At 40.3% G+C, this 21,272-nt stretch overlaps 1 protein-coding gene across 4 annotated transcripts in view; it reads right to left on the minus strand.

Annotated features, from left to right (window-relative positions):
- Positions 1 to 21,272, minus strand: part of LOC114691797 (ATP-binding cassette sub-family G member 3-like) — a 91,419-nt gene that overhangs the window by 32,174 nt on the left and 37,973 nt on the right. For all 4 annotated transcript variants that reach the window (XM_037209258.1, XM_028867324.2, XM_037209256.1 and 1 more), the window contains 5 exons: positions 16,430 to 16,566; positions 13,210 to 13,361; positions 11,009 to 11,110; positions 9,139 to 9,389; positions 6,130 to 6,212 (listed from right to left, as the gene is read on the minus strand). In XM_037209258.1, the coding sequence (XP_037065153.1) occupies positions 6,130 to 6,212; positions 9,139 to 9,389; positions 11,009 to 11,110; positions 13,210 to 13,361; positions 16,430 to 16,566 (725 nt within the window). The remainder of the gene's footprint in view (positions 1 to 6,129; positions 6,213 to 9,138; positions 9,390 to 11,008; positions 11,111 to 13,209; positions 13,362 to 16,429; positions 16,567 to 21,272) is intronic.

The raw sequence follows: 21,272 nt of genomic DNA on the forward strand, positions 1-21,272 counted from the left end.
TGTTTCTATTGTGTGGAACACTTTGAAGAGGATTGGTATTAGTTCTTCTTTGAAAGTCTGGTAGAATTCTGCACTGAAACCATCCGGTCCTGGGCTTTTTTTAGTTGGGAGACTTTTGATGACTGTTTCTATTTCTTTAGGGGTTATTGGTCTATTTCAATGGTTTATCTGGTCTTGATTTAATTTTGGTATGTGGTATTTATCCAGAAAATTGTCCATTTCTTCCTGGTTTTCCATTTTGGTGGAGTACAGGTTTTTGAAGTATGATCTGATGATTCTCTGGATTTCCTCGTTGACTGTTGTTATGTCTCCCTTTTCATTTCTGATTTTGTGAATTTGGGTGCTCTCTCTTTGCCTTTTGGTTAATTTTGCTAGGGGTTTGTCTATCTTGTTGATTTTTTTCAAAGAACCAACTCTTTGCTTCATTGATTTTTTGTATTGTTCTCTTGTTTTCTATTTCGTTGATTTCAGCCCTCAATTTGATTATTTCCTGGCATCTATTTCTCCTGGGTGAGTTTGTTTCTTTTTGTTCTAGAGCTTTCAGTTGTGCTGTTAATTCAATGCTATGGGATTGCTCCATCTTCTTTATGTGTGCATTTAGAGCTATGAATTTTCCTCTTAGCGCTGCTTTCATAGTGTCCCATAAGTTTGGGTATGTTGTACTTTCATTTTCATTGAATTCTAGGAAATCTTTAATTTCTTTCTTTCTTTCTTCCTTAACCCACTGATGTTTCAGGTGGGCATTATTCAGTTTTCACGAGTTTGTGCGTTTTCTATAATTTTTGTTGTTGTTGAGGTCTAACTTTAAGGCATGATGGTTTGATTAAAATACAGGAGGTTATTCCAATTTTTTTGTATCTGTTGAGATTTGTTTTGTGTGCAAGCATGTGGTCATTTTTTGAGAAGGTTCCATGGGGTGCTGAGAAGAAGGTATAGTCTTTTGTGTTAGGATGGTATGTTCTGTAGATATCTATTAAGTCCATTTGAAACATAATGTCTGTTAAGTCCTTTATTTCTTTGTTAAGTTTCAGTCTGGTAGATCTGTCTTTTGGTGAGAGTGGTGTGTTAAAATCTCCCACTACTAATGTGTGGGATTTGATGTGTGTTTTAAAATTTAGTAGTGTTTCTTTTATGAATGTGGGTGCTTTTGTATTTGGAGCATAAATGTTTAGAATCGAGACTTCATCTTGGTGGATTTTTCCCGTGATAAATATGTAATGTCCATCCTGATCTCTTTTGATTGATTTTAGTTTGAAGTCTATTTTATTATATATTAGAATAGCTTGTTTCTTAGGTCCATTTGCTTGGAAAGCCTTTCCCCAGCCTTTACTCAGAGGTAGTGTCTGTCTTTGAAGTTAAGATGTGTTTCTTATATGCAGCAGATGGATGGTTCCTGTTTTCTTATCCATTCTGTTAGCCTGTGTCTTTTTATAGGTGAGTTGAGACCATTGATATTGATGGATATTAATGACCACTGATTGTTAATTCCTGTTACTTTGTGGTTGTGTTGTGTTGTCCTTCTTTGATGTATGTTGGTTTGGGATTATCTATTGCTTGATTTTTCATGGATGTGTTTAGCTTCTTTGGGTTGGATTTTCCCTTGTAGTGCTTTCTGTAGGGCTGGGTTTGTGGACAGATATTGATTAAATCTGGTTTTATCCTGGAATATTTTGTTTACTCCGCCTATGGTGATTGAGAGGTTTGCTGGGTATAATAGTCTGGGTTGGCATCCGTGGTCTCTTAGTGTCTGCATAAGATTTGTCCATGATCTTCTAGTTTTCATAGTCTCTATTGAGTAGTCTGGTGTTTTTCTTATGGGTTTGCCTTTATATGTTACTTGGTCTTTTTCCTTTGCAGCTCTTAATATTTTTTCTTTGTTCTGTGTTTTTAGTGTTTTGATTTTTATGTGGCGAGGGGACTTTTTTTTTTTTTTTTTTTTTTGGATCCAGCCTATTTGGTGTTCTGCAAGCTTCTTGTATCTTCATAGGTATTTCTTTCTTTAGGTTAGGAAAGTTTTCTTCTATGATTTTGCTAAATGTATTTTCTGTGCCTTTGAGTTGGTATTCTTCTCCTTCTTCTATCCCTATTATTCTTAGGTTTGGTCTTTTCATGGTGTCCCAAATTTCCTGGATGTTTTGTGTTACAACTTTTTTGTCTTTAGTGTTTTTTTTTGACTGTCGAATCTATTTTCTCTATCGTGTCTTCAGTGTCAGAGATTCTCTGTTCCATCTCTTGCAATTGGTTGGTTATGCTTGTTTCTGTAGTTCCTGTTCATCTAGTCAGGATTTCTATGTCCAGCATTCCCTCAGCATGTGTTTTCTTTATTGTCTCAAATTCATTTTTCAGATCTTGGAAAGTTTCTTTCATCTGTTTAATTGCTTTTTCTCGGCTTTCTCTGATTTCTTCCCATTTTTTTGTTCGTTTTTTCTCCATTTCTTTAAGGGATGTTTTATTTCCTCTTTAATGGAGTTTTTCATGTCCTCTTTAAGGGAAGTTTTTATTTCCTCTTTGAGGGAATGTTTTATTTCTTCTTTAAGGGCCTCTATCATCTTCTTAAAGTCATTTTTAGGGTTGATTTCTTCTGTTTCTTCTGTCATGGTATGTTCAGGTCTTGCAGGTGTAGAATCACTAGGTTCTGATGTTGCCATATAGGTCTTTATGTTGTTGCCTGTATTTTTGCACTGGCGTCTACTCATCTCTTCCTCTGTGCGGTGCAGGTGGTGTCTGTGTCTGAGAGTGCCTCTCTTGTTCTAATTTTTAGTCTTGGTTTAGTAGGGGTTCTTGGTTAAATTGGTGCTATTGGGCTGTTTCTTCAGGGGGCAGCTGATCTCAGTCAGTGAAGTATATACTTATGATTCTGGTGATCTGGTTTGGTGGCTGGGCACCACCTTCTTCTGTGTTCCCAGGTCACGTTTTGTTCATTCGTCAACTCCTCAGCTGATCTTTTTTCTTCAGACTTCAAACTGTAGGCATCTGAATCCTCTCCCTGATGGATTTCAGCTGAGTGGAGTAGTCTCACCAACACCTCCAAGTTATTGGGTTTTGCAGGATCATCAACTGGGCTTTGGGTTGTCCTCAGAGGGAGTGTTCAGATTCGTTCTGGTTCCGTCCCTCGGAGATAGCTTCTTCCCCGGTTGTTGTTAGCGTCCCTGTTCCAAGCTGTGTCTGCTTGTCTCCATCCTCGGGCCTGTCTGCCTCTGTGGCCCGCCACCAGGCCTGTATGTCTCTGCCGGCTGCCGCCGCGGGTCTACCTACCTCTGCTTGTCACTGCTGCCAGGTCAGTCTACCTCTGCGGGCCGCTGCCTTGGGCCTACCTGCATTTGCTTGTCTCCGCTGCTGGGCCTGTCTACCTCTGTGGGCCGCCACCGGGCCTGTATGTCCCTGTTGGCCACCACCGCTGGGCCCGTCTCAGTTAAATATTCTTAACTAAAGTATGACCCTGAAACACAAAGGCTTGTACCTCATAGCTCACAGCTTTTCCTTTTAAAAAACCCTTCACTCTGAGAGCTCAGGGCCATCCTCCTTCACCTGGCTAGCCCAGACCACGCCCAGGCTTGCATGTTATTAATAAGCCCCTTTGTACTTGCATCGGATATTGGCTCTGTGGTGGTCTTGCTTGGGGGTCTCACAACATGGGCACAACAATTTCTACATTAGGTTTTTTTGGAGTTTGTGTCTGAATGCTTCCTGTGACAGTGTCTACACCATCTATATTGTTATCTGTGTTGTCTGTTGTCTGTGTGTCTGTCTGTGTCTGTGTTAAGATGTGCTGTCTACACAGGGCATAAACCAAGTACTAGCAGATTTGAAAAGCATTCAGACCTTGGCCTTCAGGAAGGTGAAAAGAAGACAGATGGAAATAGATGTAACAATCTGCAGACTAACTCCTGATCCACACAGAAGACAATTCATAGAAGAACTGATTTTTATGTTTCTTCTTATCTTCAAAACTAAATCAGTGTTTTCCATACATCAAAACAGATTTGTACAGCTATGGAGCTGGCCCATTCAGCAAAGTGTCTGCCATGCAGCTGTGAGGATCTGAGTTCAAATGCCTACAACACATGTAAAAATACCCAGGCACAGTAGTTCTCATCTGTAACTCCAGTGATGAAGGGTACAGAAGTGGACACTTGAGCTCATTAGCCAGCCAGTCTGGCCAAGCCAATGAGTTCTAGATCCAGTGAGGGACCTGCCTGGAAAAAGAAAGTGGAGAGTCATCAAGGAAAGCCTGGCATCAACCTCTGGCCTCCATATGCAGATATATGCATGCTCACCAACATGCACATGACCACACTCACATACACATGAGTGCACCCCACACAAACCTGTACATAACACCTCTCTTCTGTCTCTCTCTATGTCTGTCTCTCTTTATCTCTCTCATCTCTCTGTCTTTCTGTCTCTCTCTATCTCTCTCTCTCTGTTTCTCTCTGTGTGTCTGTCTGTCTCAAGAGAAGCTTCCTGAAGTTCTTAGTCATCTTTCCATAATTGTCAAGCCTCTCTGGCTATAGGGAAGTACCCTGAGGCTATGGGTGTCAAGCAGGAGGCCCAGTTGAGGAAACAATTTTATGCCATACATAAATTACAGTGAAAATGCTGAAAATCGTGATTCTGATGAGACACTATGTTTGGAACATGCTATAGTCATTTTAAAAAGTTTAATATGAAAGGGTATCTTTAAAGCCACATTATAGCTCAAATTAGACAAGGACCACAAAGGTGACATCTATAAGACAAGTCAGGAAAAACTGAGTCCCATTCTATTACCCCACGGTCACATTCAAACAAAGCAAATATGCTCAAGAAAATTGGCACCAAAGAAACAAAAGAAGAATAAATAGGTAAACTAAAACATTTATGTACCAAGGCATTATAAACAGAATAAAAAGGCAATACACAGAAGAGAAGAAATGTCTCTGTATCATGTATCTGGTTTGGGATTCTCATCTCAGAAACAAAAATCACTGTAACTAAATAGCAAGGAAAAGTTAAGGGCCAGTGAGATGATTCAGCAGGTGAGATGACTACCGCCATTCTTGATGACCTTGAGTACCTGAAAGCCATGTGGTGGAGGGCTTGCTCTTGTAAACTGTCCTCTGACCTTCTCGTGTATTCTGTAGTACATGCATGCCCACACATATACACACACTAAAGAAATAAATAACTTTGGAATGAAAAGAAAACTTTCTTATTTAAAATGGGAAATTGCAGTCACTTCATAAAACATCCAGTGAAATATCATTTATTTTTTCTTAAATATCATATTCAAAACAAGAAAGAACACAAGTTTAGGTGAGGATGTGGACAGTTGGAGCCCTTGGGTTGTGCTGGTAAGGATATATAATAGTATAGTGGAGTTGGAGACAGGACAGCAGTTCCTCCAACAATTAACCCAATAACCTATGATTTGGCAACTCAAGCTTTCTACCTTAAAGAGCAAAAGTCCAGAGCTCAAAAAGATGTACTTGCACACACAACAGCACATGTCATAGTAGCCAAAGTTGAGAACAAACCACATTTCCAGCCACAGATAAATGGGAAACAACACAGCAAACACATACAATTGACTATTATTCTGCCTTACAGAGCCCAAGAAATCCACACACATGCCAAACTTTGATGAACCTGAGGACATTAGACCAATGGAAATAAGCCAGCCAAAACAAACAAAAACAAAACCCCTAAAACAGGAAAACACAGATAATTGTGTGATTCCAATTCAGGGTTCCCATATTAGTCACATTCAATGACAGAAAGTAGAATGGTTGATACCAGGAATTGGGAGTGGGCAGTATGTGGAGTCTTCTTTCAGAGCTCTCGGGTTCCATTTGGGAAGATGAAAAAATGTCCTACATTTAGAGTATGATGATGGTCATATAACATGAAGATACTCCATACACAAAAACTGCTGAAATGTGAAGTGTGTAGTGTGTATAGTTTCATATTATCTACACACAAACATGTGAAAAACTGAATTCGTCCACTCAGGCTTCAATGTACCAACACACTCTATCACATCATAAAATGATTACGCTGTTCTTGCCATGAATTCCAATTCTTAATGGATTTACATAAGTGTGAACAAAGTGACAGCATTTCTCAAAATCAAGATGAGAGTTTGCTTACCTGATATGGACTTCATTACAGTCATTTCTTAGGACACGGTAAATGGTACCCACAGTCACAGACAGTATGGCTATGATAAATGCCTTTCAAAAAGAAAACAGGAAAATGAACAAATTTCCATTATGAATAGAAAGTATTCTATATATTGTCAATTATTTAATATATATGGTTTCTTAATCAGATCTCTCCAGTGAGGTAAACACTATAATTTGGCCAGAGTCCCTGAAGAATATGAAACACACATGTTAACAGACTGCTTGTGTGTTAAACTGAAAACTAAGGTCTCTGCAATCTGAGGCTCTGACAGCACAGACCCTGGAAAAGCTAAGACTTCTCCCAGTCCTCCACCAGGAACAGCCAGTGAAGGGCTCAGTTCAGGTTCTGAATCATGGATGACACAGGGTGGAGAGAATGCAGGTACCTGGGGAGGTTACGGGACAAACTAAAGTAAGTGACAAAAGTGTTCACCTAAACTGAGATCTCAACTCTGGTGCAGCGAACATGTGCAGTTTCTACTTCAAGTGGTTTGAAGAACTCCATCTTTCTTTACTCTAGTTAGAAACAAGTTCACCCCAGGCCAGGGGACAGCTCAGTGGCAGAGCCCTGCACAGCATACACTAGACCTAGCCCTGATTCCCTCAATGCAAACCAAATAACAAAACTGAAAATGACTCACAACCCAGTTCCTGGCTGTGGGATCTTGTGTGCTAAGAAGGGGTGAGCTGGTCCTCACCTGTGTCACCTCTGGGAAGTCTGTGCCTGTGTGGAAACGAGCACTATTGCTGTCACCACAGTGTTCAGACAGCGTCCTCTGGGTCACCTGATGCCCCATTGCCCCTCATCTCTGTCACTGCTGCTCCATAAACCTCAGCCAGAGCAGCCTGTGCTCAAGTCTCATCTAAGCTGCCAACTCCTCCAGACCGTCATCTACCTCCATCCACTCAGTCCGTGCAGACAGTCACAAGGCCCTGCACTGCTTTGGTTTGGGGTTAAAATGGCTTTAAAAGGTGCTTTACTTAGGAAAGGAGTAAGGCTACATGATGTTGTAACTTATTTAAAAGATTCTGTTATTCCTCTGATGATTTTTTTTTTTTTTTTTTTTTTTTTTTTTTTTGGTTTTTCGAGACAGGGTTTCTCTATGTAGCTTTGCACCTTTCCTGGAACTCACTCGGTAGCCCAGTCTGGCCTCGAACTCACAGAGATCCGCCTGACTCTGCCTCCCAAGTGCTGGGATTAAAAGCGTGCGCCACCACCGACCAGCCCCTCTGATGATGTTTTAAAAGTAGAATATTATGGTCTAAGGGAAAGTATCCTACCACGTAACTTAACAAATTAGAACTCAAAATACTAGGACTTGGAGATGAGGCTCATCAGTTAAGATCACTAGCTGCTCTTGCAGAGGGCCTGAGATTCAGTTCCCAGCACCCAAATGGCCCCTACAACCTTCTGTAACTCCAGTTTCAGAGGATCTGATGTCTTCTGCTGGCCTCCATGGACATGCCTATGATGCATAAATATAGATGCACTCAAAACAGCCATACATAATAAATAAATAAATAAATAAATAAATAAATAAATAAATAAATAAATAAATAATTTAGAGATTTAGACCTCAGTTCCTAACATTCCTAACACACACACACACACATACACACACACTTCTTACCTCATGATACTGCCTCACTGTTGAACAATGAGTAACACAATTTGATGAATGTAACTCACTTTTTCCAGTCATATTGAATCATTTATTCCAAAAACAATGGATATAAAAATGTCTCTTTTATGACATAAATAAATGGTAACTGAATAAGCAGATAAAATTATAGAAAAGACCAAAGTGTCTGGAGCAACAGACAGTATAACTCAAATGGTAAGAATATTCACATACATGCAGAGAAGGAAGCAACATTGAAATATGAAAGCACACATGTTAGGAAGTAAGTGGTGTTTCATTACAGCCAACAACATAGGAACTTCAGTATTCAACAGAAACTGAATGCCTGACAATAAAATAACAACACACTATCAGCAGAACTGACTGTAAGTTCTGGTTTACAGGGACAGGGATGTAGGTCCATGGTAGAGTGATTCCTCTCATAGCTGAGACCCCAGGATCAAACACTAACACAGCAGAATTCTCAACATCATGAAATAAATATAAATGAATAAGTGATGGCCCAGTGAGCTGGAAGAACCACATTTCTGTGTGACATTCATGCTAAAATAACAGAAAATTTTAAGGCATGATGATCCTTATTACAGAGCCAGTTTAAAGAAAAGTGGAACCTCACTTCCTCCCAGTTCCCAGTCAGCTGACAGGGAAGAGCACTGTTCAGTCCAGTCACTATCTGTGTGTGAACTGCACTCTGAGTGACTTCTGCTTTCACACTGGACTCCAATAAGGAACAGCACTCTGCAATGGGCTCATCTCTCAGGCAGTGCATGCACAGGCTCCCTCAGAGGGGATCAATGGCCCTGTTTCCCCATTCAATGATTTCAACTACAGATCAACCCCCTTTCGCTCCCCAGTTACCTCCACCCTTCCTACTTAAACTTTCTCCAAAGTCCATTCTGTCATCTGACATGCTACAGTTTTATCTGTTTATTCAGTTACCATCCATCCACCCCATGAAAAGTTACAGCAGGACAGAAGCCTTTGACTCCCTTACTCATTCCTGGACTTTGAACTTGTAGGATGCACTGGTGAATTAGACAGGTGTGAGGAACTCCCAGGTGTGCTGAATTTCTTGTTGATTTCCCTGAATTAAATTTCCTACTGAGATTAGTCATTATAGTTCCTCTAAATACAAAACAACCACTAAAAATGTTGTCTGTAAGTAAAAAGTTAATCATGTTCTACTTGCTTTATTGAATATATGCCGAGTGGAAATGACAAATACATGGAACAGAATAGTAGATAAATGTGACCTGAAGTAGACTGACTCAGAAACAAATTGTTCCCACTTGATTTTTTCACAATACAATTACAATAGTTCATCAGATTACCTGAATCACAGTGACCTGTGTAAAACCACAGTAATTTTTGAATGACCGACAGATAATCCACCAAAGCTGATGCCAGAAAGGGGTGACACACGTGATCTGCTCCAAGGCTGAGCTCCTCCCTGCCCTCTGTTCCCCCAAGAGTAGATCCAGTTCAGTTCTCATTTCTCTGTATAAGGAGGACTGGGCATACATATTGTCTAATTTTTCTGTGACTTGGTGCCGTCTCTCAGAAAGTTCTGTATATTTGTCAGCTTTGGGATAAAAGTGAATAAAGACAAGAAGCAGACAGTAATTTAACTGATTTTTCTGAGACACTTTTCATGAATAACACATACATTATGTACTAGTTTTTCTCTGAGACAGTCTCATATACCCTAGGATGTAGCATGAATCTTAAAGAGTCTTATTAACAAAAATAAACCCAGAGCCAGGTATTGGGTGAACGCTGGAAGATCAGAGAAGCAGAACAAGCCACAGCTACCTCACCTGGCCAACTTCTCAGATGATCCTGTTTCCTCAGACTGGGAGCCTCTGAGTGCTTATCCAAAGGAATCTCAGTTGAACTGCTTCTCGAAAGACTGAAAGCTTAACCAGTCAAAAGCTTCTAGTTTCTGGTCCTCACGCCTTATATACCTTTCTGCTTTCTGCCATCACTCTCTAGGATTAACGGCTCACTTTCTGAGATTAAAGGCATGAGTTACCATGCTTGGCTATTTCCACTGTGCCCTTGAACTCAAAGAGATCCATGCCTCCAGAAGGCTAGGATTAAAGGTATGAGTGCCACCATTTTCTAGCCTCTGTATCTAGTGGCTGTACTGTTCTCTGACCCCAGATAAGTTTATTAGGGTACACAATATTTTGGGGAACACAATACCACCACCGTAGACTTGCCTCAAATTTTGCTAAAAAGCCAAGGGTGACCTTAAAACTTCTCCAGGTCCTCCTGTGTCTGTCTCAAAGGCTAAGATGACAGACATGCACTTCACACACAGTTATGTGGTGCTAGGAACCAAAGGCTTGGTGCATGCAAGGCAATGATGCTACCAGCTGACGTACATCTTCAACCCACCAAATTTTGAGCATAATAAAATTACCCCTGTGAAGCCAGGCGGTGGTGGCACACGCCTTTAATCCCAGCACTCGGGAGGCATAGGCAGGTGGATCACTGTGAGTTCGAGGCCAGCCTGGTCTCCAAAGCAAGTTCCAGGAAAGGCGCAAAGCTACACATAGAAACCCTGTCTTGAAAAACCAAAATTAAAATAAAATAAAATAAATTTACCCCTGTGTAATTCCTTAACAGATTAGAAGAGCGTCCCTCACTGAACTGACTACTTATATTATCCCATGGATACAGCAAACTGAATGACCTCTTCCCATATGGACCCCAAGTCTTAACAAAGTCTTCCTTCCCTTTGTAACATAAAAGACTGGTGCCTGCTTTTTGCCACATGTGAATGTATATGCAAATGTAAAAACTGCCAAGTATCATGTTTTTTAAATGTTATAAACAAAGCCAGGCATCATGACATAACCCTGTAATACCTATATTTGGGAGGTGAGGTAGAAAGAGCACACATTTAAGGCCAGCCTGGCTACATAAGCAAACCACATCTAAAACAATGACAAGGACAATATGACAAACAATAAGTACATTTACTTTCTAACAGAAATTTCCTTTACAACTGACAGTATCATATAAATGGTCTATTATAATTTAAATATAAAACACCAAGCACAACAGACAGAAAACACTATTAGCTAAGTTTAGGACACTGAATTAACATATAAAGCTACTATCCAAAGAACCACACTACTGTGTTATAATGAAATCAGTTAGGCAAAAAAATCTGACTCTAAAAGATTCACATACCATCATGGCCTTCTTCCTCTGTGTTTAATATAGCTGAGAAACCTCCATTAATGATGTCCAGGAAGAAGTCTGCAGGGTTGTTGTGGGAATCATATTCGTAACCTACAAAGAAGTTGGCCAAGAACACAAACCTGAGGACCCTCTTTCAGAGAGTGGGATGGGGAGGGGAGACAGAATCTAAGAGCTTCTTCCTCTTCTTGCACCTTCCCCATTAACTTATCCTTTCCTCTTGCATATACACTCATAATATTTCAAAAATATCTGCTCCCCAGTACAACATAAACATATATGTACATACACATTTATGAATATATATGTATGTTGATGTGTATGTTCTACATACATATGTGAACTCTTTCTATGAAACAATCATTTGAATTTGGCCTAAATTTTTATTGGACTACAAAGACTCACATACGTTTACACTTTCAAATGACAAAGATTAATCAAAACCAAAGAGTGATACTGAGAGCTGCTGGTACAGTGGCCTTTACAGAGGCCACAAGAATATACAGCAGATGGTAATTAATAATTCAGGTGTCAACCCTCCAGGTGAATAACTCTCTGATGGAGGAATCTCGCTAAGCAAGGCTCATGGCCCCAGACTCTGAAAGCCAGGTGCGTCTGTCTGTAATTTCTCTCATGTGCCACTATGTTTCTTCCCTACAAACAGCTGTGGGTGTTCTCCTCAGTGCCTGTGGACACGGTTGTGTCTGTCTGTAATTCCACATGTGCAAAAACATCTGTGGTATCTCCCCAATACCTGCACTGCAATATGTGATCTCATACAGTATGTACATGTGATGTCATGATCACATCTCAATCTTATGGTCACTTATATCTGTGGCCTGCCTGAAGATGACCCATCATTAAGCTGTATAATTTTGATATGTAGAAAATACACTAGGATATGCTTCAAAATTAGATCTATTATTCCGTGAGGACTGTAAGACATTTAGGCCCTGTTTTTTTATCACTAGCACAGACTTACATAAAGAAAACAACAATTTCTTCTCAGTTCTAAGACATGCTACATACAATTGGCTGATTTTGAGCCTCAGAGCAAATTCAAACTACACTGAATGCTTCCTAAGACAAACCTCCACAGAAAATACACAAGGAAATATTCCCAGGTGTCTATTTGTAGAACCAAGGCCAGGCACAAAGCAACATTGGTGCCAGTTCCCTGCTTGATAAGTCTGGCTGATAAAGACCTACTCCCTAAAAAATTCCTCAGCAGTTTGTCTCACTGGGCTGTGCCCCCGGACTCAGCTCACAGCCTGAACCTTGCATGTGGGCATTGCCATGGTTACTCATGCCCTCAAATGTAACTTTTTTTTTTTTACTTTGCATGGATATAAGGGGAGACAGAACAAAGAAAGAGGGAGAAGCTAGAGAAAAATAAAATTCCTCAGTACGTGTGTGAGTCTGATTCCCTCAGATAAATAAGAGTTATCCCTAAGTCCTAGTACTCTGAAAGCATTCTTTTTGCAACCCTGGTTGGAGTTCAAGGAGCTGGTCTCTCAGGCTGCTAGAGAGTAATGAAAATCAAATATTTAAACCTATACTTGGAGATGCAATTATCAATAACTATATTCGTATTTCGCTAAAATGAAACTGACAGCATGAAACATTAAAAAAATATTTCATCATCCAATCTGACTATGAAAAAAAAAAAACAGGCAGGCAAAAACATGAGTCCACAGAAGCCAGACTTAAGCCAGTCTAGCCCCTAAGCACTGCATAAACCTGAAATGCAAAGTTACAACTGACTTAAGTAACATCTCCACAGCTCCTCAGAGTCAGATCACACTAGGGGAAAACTGAAAACCACCATGTGTTAAGTGAGCCAGAACAGGATGATGCTGGGCTTTCCAAAGCTGTTCCAGTGACAGATAACTGGGCCTGAGGCCAGCATGTTAATTAAGAGGGTCACCACAACTGGGATGCAGAACAAGAAGCTCAGGAAAAATACTGTAACCCAGGCGTGACACAGGACGGCAGAAAGAAAAGAGACCTGAACCACAAGACCGTGCTGCACAGCTAACAGAATCCTGTCACCAAACTAACCAAAGGTATTTAAAATGGAGAAACCCACACACAGTAATTCTGAAGGAAGGTCAAGCAGTACTCCTGGGAAGCCCTGTTCTCTTCCCAGATCCCTTGAATGAAGGAGCTCTCACAGCAAAAGCCAGCCATACCTGCGGATTTGAAGTACTCCAATGCCTCTTGTGCAGGGCCGTGATACATGACTTTTCCTGAGGCCACTAAGGTGAGGCTATCAAAAAATCGGAAGATGGAGTACTGAGCCTGATTAATGGAGAAGATGACTGTCTGTCCCCTCATAGATATCCTAAGTTTAAAGAGAGAAAATCATAAGTCACTGGACATCAAAAACTTGAAATTCCCAACAAAATATTTTATTCCTGAAGTTATACTCTCTGTTCCCATTTCAGTTGAATTTTCCTTAAAAACATCTCCTCTCACTTGTATTATGCACTCGATAGATGTAGACGAATTTCTAAACAGTCTTATTAAATAAGAAACACAGAGCCAAATACAGGGGTAATAGCCAAAGACATCAGAGCAAATAGCCACGACTAGCCTTAGCTTACCACCACACAGTAGCTTCCCCAGAGAGAGCTTCTTCCTGTCTGACCTGTGCTTTTATTGCCTTCCTGTTCTGCCTTGTCATTGGCTCTAAGCCCAGCCACAAGACTTCCTTATCACTACCTGTCTGTACAGACCTCCTGGTCTCTATGGTTGGTGCTGGGATTAAAGCCGCATGTCACCACGCATGGCTGTGTCCTTGACCACACATGGACTCTATCTGCCATTTGATCAGATTAAGGATGTGTGTTACCACCACCTGATCATTGGTTTAGTACCTGAACCACCATTTTAGGAAGTCATATCTTCTGTTAGGAGAAACAATAACCCAAAATACTGTTTATAACTGATTTGAAAATATGTTTATAAAAGCTAGGTATGGTAGCATATGTGTCCTGGACTGACCGGCTCATCTACCACCCAGACACACATCCAGGGCTTTGAGTTTGCCCAACCCATCATCTACCCCATCTGTGACCTGCTGTACCACATGTAGGGAATAGTGATCCTGCAGATCCATAGCTGCAGGATCTCCATGACTCAGGGTAGCAGCAGGATATCCCAGAGGAGTTTCAGTGAGGGTCCTGCATTGACGGTGTACCAGAAGCCAGAGGCCTTGAACCTCACCAACAACTGGTTACACAATGAAAGCTGTTTGGACAGAAGGGTCTGCTCCATGACGGCTGTGGCTCCCAGTGCCACTAATACACATGAAGGGGTGATGGGGAGGGGAGAGAGAGGAGGGAATGTTTGCTTCTGTTTCTTTTATTCTCAGCAGGACAAGTGGTTGGTAGCAACAAGATAAGGAGCAGAATAATGGCATAACAGCTGATTGTTTTCCCTGTCAGACTGTTAATGAATCACAAAAGGAAAAATTGTAATTTCATGTGACATAACCCAGAACCACCAGCATGATTAGATGATCAAGATTCAAACCAGGGAAGTGAGATGGATCATTGGGTAGAGACACTTGGTGCCAAATCTATAGAGACACTTGGTGCCAAATCTAAAGACCTAAGTTCAGTTCCCAGAACCCTGCTGGTGGAAGGAGAAAGTCAACTCATTGAGTTGTCCTCTAACCTCTACAGGTATGCTACACATGTACACACACACACACACACACACACACACACACACACGACACACACAATAAAAAATGTTTAAAAAAAAAAGTATCCTACCACTAGGATGCACTTCCAGGAGTGTTGGGGACCAAGGAGAACACAGCATATCAGGCCTGAGTCTGCTGCAGAACACTGGGAGGAACCACACTTAGGATGACCCCATGCAATGCACTAAGACTAGCCATGACATGAGACACAGGGACAGAGAGAAGTGTTCCATACTGAATATGACAAGAACTTGATCTTAGAGTGTCCTGAAGCAGACAAGAGAGGGACAGACAGGGAAGGTGTGACACATGAGGAGTCTACAGACTGGAAGGTGACAAGGCCCCAGGTGTTGACTTTCTCACTGGGAAGGTGCAATGGTGGATGATGTGGTTCTTGGAGGGACAGGCAAGAGCATTTAGGGTGATGGACCACCGTGATGTCAGATCAAAACAAAGAACAAGGGGAATGAAGGACAGACAGAGAGTGCAGTAGAGTTCAACAAACAGCCAGGAGGCCAGGTCATGGGAATGGGACAGTCCTTGTACAGTTCTTGGGGTTATTCAGTGTGAAACTCTTATTAATTTTTAAAATGAAAAAAATCTGTTACATTTTTACTATAAATGTTTCAGCTGCAGACTTCTTTCTTGAGAGAAGAAATGCCATTTCTTTTAGTTCATTCTTCCCCAGGTTCAGGACCCAGACCTTAGGAATCATTCCCTGAGCCACCACATCAAGGGCTAATCCCCAAGATAATGCTATGTATTCCATCTTCAAAGCACTCCATAACATACCATTCCCTAACTAAGGAACCCCCACCTCTCAGCTTCTTGCTAACACTTTATATCTCCATGATGATTCTGCATAACCTTCTCCATGGTACATGCTCTGCTCTAAACTCAGAAGCCTTCCCACATCCCCTGCCATGGAAACCTTAGTCCTTACAGTGGCCCCGGTGGTCCAGGCAATCTACACCCAACCCAAACAAACCCCTCACTTCAACTGTGAATGTGGAGGGCTGAATTGTGTCCTTCCAAAGACTCATTGGTTGAAGTCCTCACATCTAAGACAAGAGTTTTTAAAATGGTAATTAAGTTTAAATGAACTTACTAGTGTGTACTAATGTAACTGGTGTACATTTAAGGGATCAGAGAAAAAACACATGAAGAGGAAGGAGACACCATCCAGAACTCAGTGACCGAGGCCTCAGGAGACACAGCCTGCAGATACTTTAATATCTGGCTTCTGGGATCCAGAACTGTAAATTTAACTTCTATCAAGTCACCCAGTTTGGAGTGTCTAGTAGTACACTAGCAACTTTCCATCCACTCAGGCCACCGGGTCTAGTCAAGTTAGGCTATTTAATGTTCCAGACACATCAAACATACTTTGCTTCGGAACAAATGCATTTTCCATCTGTACAGCACTCTGATCAGATCTCAGTCACTCACACCCAGCTCACTTGTCATATGCTTGAGGGTTATGGGGACATTTATGTAAAGCAGTGCTCCACCTTCACCACAGCCATCTTTCCCTATGCTCCTGTCTCATTGTTCTTGATGTGTGTTCCTTGTTAACTGAAGTTTCCCTCCAATAAACAAGGAAGAAATTCTGATGCTTACTTCTGAATCTCCTGCACCAAAAACACACACAACTGACCAGGTATTAAGTGAATAAAACTTAACGTTCCTTCAGCACTTACCTTCTCAGGACCAAGATGACATCTGTTGTAGTCCTCAAGTCTAAGCCAGTGGTGGGATCATCCAAGAACAGAATGGGATGCTCGGCAACCAGCTCCATTGCTATACTGGTCCTTTTCTTGAGCTCCTTAGATCTAGGCTAGAGCACCAGCAACCATCATTATCAACAAGAACAATCACAGTCATTGTCATTTGGTGAACTCGCCTTTTCCAGCAATAAAAGGTTTTGTTATGTCTTTATCCTGAGGAACAGAGTATGCGCACCTGGGAGAAAAAGGACTTTTCTCTTTCCCAAGTGAGTAGAAAGAGGCTCAGGTCAAACTTGACATGAAGCCCATGCTAATGACAGTTACTGTTTGTTCTTTATCAAGTCACATGTTCTAGGGTAATGAGTTATCACACTCCAAGTCTGGCACAGTGAGATCTCTGTCGTAGGAATGAGGAAGACGGGACAGGAGAAGATGACTTATCTCTAGTAATTTAGTTATCATTTAACACCCTCCCAACACACACAGGACACACAAGAAAGGCACTCTACACAACACACAGGCACATACACACACACAGGCATATAAACACACAAGTGGACACACACACACACTATTACTTTGATAGTTAAGAATAGAGTTTATAGGTAAGCAGATGTCCTTATTTTTATGGATGAAAAGTAATTAAGTACTCGGGAGTAAGATACTCCCTAAAGTTGTTTTAAAATGCCGCAGTGAGAAACAGCTTTAGTGAGCATGCTGTTGTCAATATTCATGGGCCCAGGAGGCTGGTATTAGCAGTGTACTATAGTGCAGGCTACACAACAGTCAATCTTTTGGAGTAATGACCTATTGCCTCTACATTTCTTAAATCAAAATCTGATTAAAGGCTGAACAGAAGTCTTAGCAGGGAAAAATCACTTGCCACACATACCTGAACCCTGGGTTCAATCCTTGGAACTCATATATAAAGCTATATGCAGTGGAATGCATCCATAATTCCATCAAGATGTAATTACAGTGAACTGGGAGGCAGGTCAGGAGCATCAGGCATGCGTGCAGAGCATCAGCAGAAAGAGACAGACCCTGCCTTACAAAGAAGGTGGGAGGAGAGAAAGGACCTTTGACAACAGTGTCCTATGACCTCCATGTGTGTGCTATGGCATGCAAGTGGCCGCCCGCGTGCATGTGCACACACACACACACACACACACACACACACACACACGTATACAAATGCAGGCATACACACATACACATTTTTTAAAGTAATCATAAAAATTATATTAAAGTTCTTGCAATATATTACACGTCATAACTTCAAGAAGTTAATAAATATCTTCATATGCTGTCCCTAAAAAAAACAAGTAAACACCTTAGGGCAATGACTAATTATTGTTAAAAACAGAACAATATGATGAAGTTTATTGTAGACATAAAACTATGTAAATAAACAGAGCCAAAGCAAACAAAATTCCATCACTCAGGAAAAAGAAAGCGTGGTGTGAGCTTTTCTATTGTTCTTCCCAACAAAACCAACAACATCTCATAAACGACTGTGGAGAAGCATTGTGGGAATCAACAGCCAGTACCTTCCTGTTCCTCACTGCCTCTAAGGAGGAACCACCACAGGAGTTAATCCATGAGAATCATATTCTGGGGAACCCATTTCCATCCATACCACCAAATGTCTGCTCAGCAGACATCTATATATAATCTTCTCGATCAGTTGACGTCATTGTGAGAGACAGGATGGTATGGAGGACACAAGAAGAGGGAAACAACCCCGATGTTGAAAAACTCTAGGCATATAATAAACTAAATGCCTAATCAAGTTCAGTAAACAATGTAATCATAACGATCTAGGGACTGCTAATGGTTATAGACCTGACAGGCTGAAGATATCAAGATTTTAGCTAAGAATGGAATTGTTAAATCAGCAGATATCTGTAGATGTAACCAACAGTCTTATTAAATAAGAAACACAGAAACAATGTAAAAGAGAAAACCGAGAGGTCAGAGCTCAGAGCTAAAATCTCACCCTTCCTCCTGCAGTGTCCCAGCTTCCCGAAAGAGAGGATATCCTGTCTGTCTGTCTTTTTATAGTATTTTGTTCTGCCTTCTCATTGGTTGTAAACCCAAACACGTGACTGCCTCATCACTGTCTGTATGTACAGACCCCCAGGTCTTAAAGGCATATGTCTCCAATGCTGGCTGGATCCCTGAACACACAGAGATCTATGGGATTAAAGGTGTGTGCCACCACAGCCACACTCTTGCTATGGCTCTAATAGCTCTGACCCCCGAGCAAATTTATTTATTAACATATAATCAAAATCACATTTCAGTACAATTAGAATATCACCACATTTCCCCTTTTCTATTTTAATAAAAAGAAAAATAAGCAAAAGGTTATAACTAACAAAAGAAAAACTATATAAAAAAGTACAATAACTATATACAATATATACAAGTAATAAATACGTAAACAGGTATTTGACAAATCAGAGTAAATAATTCCATTACCTATCCTATTTTGGTAAATCCAAGATGTATCTAATGCACTTTCTATCCTAATTAATTTTCAACTATAACTAACTAATCTTAAACCATAACTAACTAATCTTCAACTTCCTCAGAGACCCAAGAAGGGAATAATATTAGCTAACAAAAATAAAAACAGGAAGTGCATGCAAGCAACTTCCAAAAAATTTGTGAGTTGACAGAAACAGTCAGCTGCCTGGGCAGTCACCTGAGGTTTCTCTGCAGTGTTGGGGCATCATCTTCAGCCTATAGGCTTAGTGTATGTGACAGACTCATTTGTGAAGTAGGATGTATACAAGGTCAACAGTTCAACCTCACATTGGGTGAGAGCAGTCCATGTACCAGAAACACCTGAATTCCACTAGTGTCCTGTCATGATTCAGGATTTTAAATTCTGGAAATTGTTGACAGTTTTTTAATTCAGCTGTCCATTCTTCTTGGCTGTGTATATATGGCTTCATCTCAGCATCCCCTTCTTCTCCACATCCCTCTATTAAATGCCAGTCTACTATCAAGAGGTGTGAGCTTTCAGCTGCTGTTCCATTGCACAACAGAAGCCATCGTCCCTCTGCCTTCTAAGAAAAGGGCACTGTACCTTTTCTGGATTGCGAAGGCCACTTCAGGGATGGGGCCATATTGTCCTGGCCTCAGAAGATGTCTTTTGATAAAGCCATAACCACACTTGTTTTGGCAAGAATCAGTAGTCCTTTGTTTCGTGTTCTGTCTGTCCATTTTGTTCTGTTGATTCGAGGATACTTTATTGTCCAGTGGCTAACTTTTGCCACAATGAAAGTTGACTCCATATGCCGTTTCTTCAATGCCCATATTTTCTCTGAAGTAGATTGGTACTGCCAGGAGCCGACATGTCTCAAAAGAGAAAAATTTTCTAAGTTTTTAAAACATTTTAAATGCCATATTCTGTGGATCTCTGAAGGGTTTGAAGATGACCTGTCTAAAACATCTCTGCTCAATTTTTAAAACATATCTAATATGACTACAAGTTCTATTGTAATGTCTAACTACTAACTTTCATTTCTTTATATCCTAATAGTTGGTAGTAATAACATTCAAGGATCAGAAAATTGCATTACATTGTTAAATGAATGTTATAAATACAATTAGAAATATACATATAGCATTTTCTAACAATATCAGTTTCAAATTTGTATACAATATAAAACAATCCAATCCAATGTAAAGTATTTAAAACTAGTAATTGTCTTTTTCTTTTCTTTCTTTCTTTTCTTTTATTTTTTTTTAAACAAGAACCTTAAATCTAATCTCCTTTGCTTAGCCTTTTTCCTAACCCCTGACAACAACTTGTAACCAACCCCCCTAAACACTGAAAGTTATCCCAGACACAAAACCCATTAAAAAGACCAAAAAACCACCCACACTACACCACCTCTTTGGGAATGTGGGCGTCGTATTCTTAAAATTGCTTCCTGCTGGGTATGGGTGAAGTTTTCTTTATCCGGAAAGAAAAATTTTAGGTTAATTGTCAAATTCTAGGAGAGGTAACTATATCCTTCATTATCCAATCTGTGTATAATGCCAAAGTTCAGGATTTATCTCAAGTCCTTAGTCAAGTAGTCTTTGAGACTGGATCATCTCAGCTAGTCATCTCAAAATTGCTCTGAGCACCTTGTAGTTCAAAGCTGATCTGTGAATGATGTTTGTCAGCTTAATGATATCATTATTGTCCACGTGGAATTGTTGTTGTTGTGGGGCCCCATCTTCTTCCTGGAGACTTCAGTTGATGTTAGGCCTGGCCATGATTTCCTGCAGAAAACTGATAAGAGACTTGAACACAAAGACATATATATGCAGGTAATTGAAGCCTTTTTTTTTAAAATCTAGAATTAGTTAGTACTCTATATGACCATTCATATCTTAACAAAGTTTAAAATGTATATATATATATATATGTTAATCTTGTAAATTTTGATATAAAATTGAGCATTATGCAGTCTATTTCTGGGGGGTTTTGTTACCCATTTCTGTTTATTTAGCATATCCTTTAGAGTTCTGTTTTATCTTTCTATAACTGCTTGACCTGTAGGATTATGTGGTATGCCTGTAATATGCTTTATATTGTAATAAGCAAAAAAACTGTTTGATTTTAACAGAGACATATGATGGAGCATTTTAACAGAGACATATAATGGAGCATTGATTTGTGCAGGTATACCCATGATGGCCATAACTTCTAGCAAATGAGTGATTACAGAATCAGCTTTTTCAGAACTCAAAGCAGTTGCCCATTGAAATCCTGAATAAGTATCGATGGTGTGGTGTACATATTTCAATTTTC

This window comes from Peromyscus leucopus, chromosome 10 (genome assembly GCF_004664715.2).
Source record: "Peromyscus leucopus breed LL Stock chromosome 10, UCI_PerLeu_2.1, whole genome shotgun sequence".
Lineage (NCBI taxonomy): Eukaryota > Metazoa > Chordata > Mammalia > Rodentia > Cricetidae > Peromyscus > Peromyscus leucopus.